We start from the raw sequence: 6,000 nt of genomic DNA, 5'->3' as shown, positions 1-6,000 counted from the left end.
CTTTAAGTCTTCAAGTTTATATTTCCTTCAATTTTCATAAAGTTCCATTAATTCTATCAATTTATCTTTTGTAGGGAAAAAACAACAACAACAACAAAAAACAAACCTCTTATCCAGATAAAACCAGCCAATTCTAAAAGATGTTTCTAACAACAGAGTCTAAAACGTCAGTGGTAAATATATACTTAAAAATATATATGCTAAAAAAAAGTCTAAAAATTGAGAGATGTCTTCTTGGGCCTAAAAATAACCCTTTTAGAAAAGTAGTAATAAAGCAATTTACTCTCTGGTGGAAGAAGAATATATTTAATAGAATGTTTTCTATCTGAATGATGATGAAATTTATTTATTTCTACATAAAAGTAGGTTCAACTCAAATGAGTTTATTTATTAGGAACTTTAGAAACACCAAGGTTGAACAGAGAATGTGAACTAGACAGATCATTTCAGCATAGATGGTTACTTTCCCTCTTGCCACAGGCTCTGCAGGAAATGTCAATTACTGCTTTCTTTCTCCATTATGTTCAATCCTTTCCAAGGCAGTCAGAGAGCTCTCTCCCTTCCCATTAAGAGAGGATCTTCTCCGGTAGCCTTTGAACTGGGAAGTGGCTTCAGTATTTGCAAGTGTAGATATACAAAAGCTCTTCCTCCTCTTACCAGGTTCATGGGAAGAACCAGCAGCAAGGCCCTGGTTGTTCTCTGGATCTGAGACGGGAGGTGTCATCTGTGGTTTTTGTCTGGAGGACACAGTTTCTTTTCTGGGAGACATACTTTCAAATCCACTGCTGTCAAATGTACATATTGTTCTTCTTTTGGCTTTTTGGGAAGTGGAAGGAAGTGGAAGTGAAATCCATACAAGCCCTTCGTTTTCCAAATCCTTCTGTAGCCTCGTGCTACGTCGCACTTTGGTTTCACTATTTCTCCTCTGAAAGGTTTGCTCAATGGCATCAGACAAATCTTTAAACAGTTCAGAATTTTCTAAACTAATTTCTACAGAGCTGCCTACACTGGAGAATGGTGTGTGATTTCCATTTTTTTCCAAATGTAAACTTTGACCATCAGAATAACACATGGAGCGTCTTCTATCTTTCCTGTCTCTGCAACTCACAACACTGCTACTTTCCATGGGTTTTCTTCCCAAATCCTCACTTTGGCTTTTAGATTCTTTCGTATTTTCAATTAAGACATCTCCTAAATAATGACAGTCTTTTTGTGAACTAGGCATTAAACGACTGCATTGCAGTTTTCCTTCTGCACCTCCTAAGAAGTCATCCTTTCTTTCACACTTTATGTTTAGATCTGGTGAAATTTTAAAGATTTGACAAAGGTTTTCTGCATTTTGACCAGCAGCAGCAAATTCTTGACCCTGCTGCAGGGTCAGAGCAGGTTTGGGACTATCTGATACCACACGTTCTTCAGTTACAGAAGCACAAGAAACAGGACTGTCAGTTCCAGCTTTTGGTTCATTTTTACTTTCTGACTTATTTTTTGCTTTTGGAATATTTTTATTTTCATTAATGTTCACTATATTTGTATTTGGATCTTCATCAGAAGTAGCATTGCCAAGCGATGAGGAACTTTTTATATACGAGCAGAATTCAGACACGTCATATTTATCAAAGCCTTGATGCATACGCAAATCTGGGTCATGAGGCAAAAGATCCTTTCTTTTCACTGGATTTTTAGGAGTCTTCACTTCTTCCAGTTTGCCATTTGAGTTGAAATAACCTACGGGTATGTAAATAGGTTTAAATCTAATTAAAAAGTAACAACGGGAATGAACTTTACATTTATTAAAGAATCAGGTGACCTGTTTTGTTTTTGTGTTTTAAGCGTTCACAAGACCCACGAATGTTACACTGTACTTGCCCATCTGTCATCATCCTCCTCCTCTTTTAGTTCTCCCACGATCCACAGGTTAAGAAAATAGGTATTCAACGCATGAATTAATAAAGCATATAACCTCAAACCATGAAAATGAGAACAGCATCTGAAACAGCTTCCTCCATTCTAACACCCTTCTCATGCTACAGGGTCCATGAGCATGAGGCAGCGACATCTCCCATTTCCCTGAAAATGAATGACTGCAAATGGGCAACATTATGCTTCTGAAACTTTCTACCAATGTATCCTCTGAAACAGGGGAGGGAAAATTTGGAATTCTGGGGTATCTGAGGACTTATGAGCTAAAACAACATGCCTGAAGACACTCAGGTCGCATGCCCTTTGTTAAAAATTACTATGAAGTGCACTGTACTCTCAAACAGAACCAGGTTTGTTTCAATATTATAAAAATTGAGCCTTAATTCCTCAGCCCTTGACTAAATATCCTCCAGGAAGATACGCGTGGGTAGCCTTTCAAGTGTTTCTGGCACATCAGAGGTGGAAAAACCATCATCAGATTGGTAAGTAACACAGCCCACATGAGTTCAGGCTTTATGAGTTCTAAATCTTAGAACTAACTATTAGATGCAATCTTTTTTGATACCTCAGATGATGTTTCTAAGTGGCCAGTCAAATGAATAAAGTGTTTTAAACAAAATAAAAACTAAAAGATGTATAAAACATAAGGTAAGCCAAAAGTCTAAAAAAAATTTCCATTAAAAATATATCCATGATTAAGGTACTTAAAATCATGTCACTTAAAGCTAGAGATTAAACAGGTCAGTGTCCACTCAGTGCCAACCAATGTTAGTTGGGCTCTTTAGACAGTTTTAAAAATTGATATTTATGGCCGGGCAGGGCACAGTGGCTCACGCCTGTAATCCCAGCACTTTGGGAGGCTGAGGCAGGTGGATTACCTGAGGTCAGGAGTTTGAGACTAGCCTGGCCAACATGGTGAAACCCCGTCTCTACTAAAAATACAAAATTAGCCAGGCATGGTGGCGTGCTTGTAGTCCCAGCTACCTGGGAGGCTGAGGCAGGAGAATTGCTGGAACCCAGGAGGTGGAGGTTGCAGTGAGCCAAGACGGAGCCACTGCACTCCAGCCTGGGCGACAGAGTGAGACTCCATCTCAAAAAACAAACAAACAAACAAAAAGATATGTATTTCGCATAAAATCCAACATACTAGAGAAGGAAGGTAAAGAAGATATAGGGAGAGAGGAAAGGAAAAACAGAGAGAGAGAAGATAAAGGAAGGAAGGAGCTGAATTGCTTTAAACCCATGTAGAAGGTGATACCACTGGTTACAGACAAAAAATGCTTTAGGTATTTTAAAAAATAAATTCTCTAATAGGATGCAACATGGAAAATTTTACTAGTCACTGTTTAAACATTTTTTGAAAAACTCCTGTTAAGAACTAGAGATGTAATGAAAATAAGACTTAGTTTCCACTCTCAAGGAGAGTGAAGTTTTAGGGAGCAGGGGAACATAGAAAATAGATCATCATAAAACCAGGTGATGGAAGTAGGTCGCAGAGTATTCCTGGAAAAACAGACAGTACAGCAAAATCTTGGAAGATAAGCAACTTAGGTCAGATTAAAAAGAGGTAGAGTGGTGGATGCCCTGTCACAACACAGCGTCTGAGAAAGCATGGCAGGAGAAGAGTGTAAGCCAGGGCGTGTGCAACAGAGGGGTGGCTGTTTATTTAAACTCCTGTGCTATCCTAATGTTAAGCAGGTAGCAGAAGCCAAGAGTCTACGGTGGCATGTACCTCATTCATCCTCAAGTCTATTATCAATCTTGTATGGTATACCGCAAATAGGAGGTAGGCTATAAATATCTGATGATTGACAAAGGTAGCCATTTAAAAAATGATTCTATACAAATCAACACACCAAATGGACACACATTATCATTTTCAGGCAAGACAGCGTGGCTCATGCCTATAATCTCAGTACTTTGGGAGGCTGAGGCAGGAAGATTGCTTGAGCCCAAGAGTTCGAGACCAGCCTGGGCAACACAGGGACACCCTATCTCTACTAAAAATTTAAAAAAAAAAAAAAAAAAAAAAGGCTTATTATTTTCAGCAAGATTCAGTCCATTTAAAATTTGGGCATTAGAAACCAGAAACAATTCCAATCCATTTTTTATCTACCCCATATATCAACTGACTTGATAATAAAATAACTTTCAAGGTAATCACGCTCAATTTATATTTATTATTTTTAGAAAACACTCAGTAGTGCCAACTCTAACAAAACATCATTGTCCTTAACTCATATAAGGTATACATATTACTGAATCATCACCTCGTTGACTTTGCTTCTTTTTTTTAAGAGATAGGGTCTTGCTATGTTGCTCAGACTGGCCTCAAACTCCTGAGATCAAGCAATCCTTCCACCTTAGGCTCCCAAATGGTTGGGATCACAGGCGGATGCCCCAGCTCTCGTTCACTTTCAACGATGGACTACACCACCAAATGGAATTTATTTTCACAAAATGCTTTAAAAAGCAAAAGGAAACAGGATGCACAGAAATTATTACTGATATTATATGCAAAATCTTGTGTCTCGGTTTTCCTGGGGAAAGGATCCAGAGTTTCCATCAGATTCTGAAAAGGGTCTAAGCCACCTACAAGTTACAAGTGACAAGTGACTGTTTCCTCCACTTGAAATCCTCATGGTAATGTGAGGAAACGTTGCTTTTTAAATTTACATACTCTTTACATAGTGAAAAAAGTAAAATAGCAACGAAGAGGGTGAAGAGAAAAGATAAAATATAACTACCAGGAAAAGGTCAGGATACCTGAACCCAATCTTCGGATGCTCGGAACTGAAGGTGTCATCTCAGAGACTTCAGGCAGCTCAGGAATAGGACTGAGGAGGGGCTTCTTAGAAGCAATGTCTCTTTCCCCATATAAAGATTTCTGAACACTTTTCTTTCCCTTTCCTTTCTTCTTTCTGCAACTTTTTAAAACCTGAGAAAATGCATTAAAACATTGCAATTGAGAAAGATGTAGCACCATGTAAAATTTTGACCCTTTAACTAGTTATTTTTACTTTTATTTTTTGAGACAAGGTCTCACTCTGTCATCCAGGCTGGAGTGCAGTGGCACGATCTCGGCTCACTGCAACTTCTGCCTCCCGGCTCAAGCAAGCCTCCCAAGTAGCTGGGACCACAGGTGCACACCACCACGACCAGCTTTTTATTTTGTATTTTTGGTAGAGATGGGGTCTCGCCACATCGCCCAGGCTTGTCTCAAATTACTGAGCTCAAGCGATCCTCCTGCCTTGGCCTCCCAAAGTGCTGGGATTACAAGTGTGAGCCACAATGCCCAGTCTGACCCCTCAACTTCCATAGTATCTCTAATTATTGTTCATACAGTGCTTTATTGAATAGATAACTTTTATATTTTATTTAAAATTGAAAGCATCTAAATCGAGGGTAGGAAGTCAGGTAACTTCCAAAAGGTCAAATAAACTACAAAGCAGGATTCAGTTTATAAATTGAATGGTAGCTTTCTACATTTCCACAAGACACTTGCCAAAACTAGGGCTGGATAAATGAAAAAATATATAAGATGCTTTAGAACTGCACAGATATAATGTCATGAGATATTTGTAAGAAGCACAGAGTTATGATGACTCAGGATTAACCCAATGTGAGTTACATACTGCAAGCTATGGGAGACTGCTTTATGTTCCCAGGTCTGGATGAAGAAACAGTAGGTGTGTATGTAAAATATGAAGAAAACACAAAGCTAGCTGAATCTGCAGATTCAAACAACAGATGACTTAATCAAGATTCAGTCAAACAAAATGGATTTTAACAAGCACAAGCAGAAGATGGAAGACAAAGGTCTGACATTAATTGACTGAAAATGTAGGTTTCCATAAAAATTAAAAGTCGCTTAATAATATCTGGAATGGAGTATTACATTCAATTCTGAGTACCGTATCAGCAACTAAGAAATAATGTTTTATGTTTTTAAAAAAGTTTCATATGGAAAAGACTTTGGGGAAATGCTGTACTGAAATACTAGAAAGACAGACTGTTATGGGCAAAAGGAATGAAATATATTCAATGTGACAATGTTGAAGAGAACCAGAATTTAGG

At 38.3% G+C, this 6,000-nt stretch overlaps 1 protein-coding gene across 2 annotated transcripts in view; it reads right to left on the bottom strand.

The window, feature by feature from the left end:
• Positions 1-363: 363 nt before the first annotated feature.
• CDCA2 (cell division cycle associated 2) overlaps positions 364-6,000 on the bottom strand; it is a 50,173-nt gene continuing 44,536 nt past the window's right edge. Inside the window, exons 14-15 of one of the 2 annotated variants that reach the window (XM_054498522.2) lie at positions 4,690-4,861; positions 364-1,728 (exon numbers count right to left, since the gene is read on the bottom strand). In XM_054498522.2, coding sequence (XP_054354497.2) covers positions 500-1,728; positions 4,690-4,861 — 1,401 coding nt within the window. In that variant the 3' untranslated portion in view covers positions 364-499. Of the gene's footprint in view, positions 1,729-4,670; positions 4,862-6,000 lie in introns of both variants that reach the window. The other variant, XM_054498526.2, reaches the window with a different exon arrangement.

The sequence above is a fragment of the Pongo pygmaeus genome, chromosome 7, assembly GCF_028885625.2.
Source record: "Pongo pygmaeus isolate AG05252 chromosome 7, NHGRI_mPonPyg2-v2.0_pri, whole genome shotgun sequence".
Classification (NCBI taxonomy): domain Eukaryota; kingdom Metazoa; phylum Chordata; class Mammalia; order Primates; family Hominidae; genus Pongo; species Pongo pygmaeus.
The sequence above is the reverse complement of the archived record's forward strand: the minus strand, read 5'-3'. Positions and strand labels throughout refer to the sequence as shown.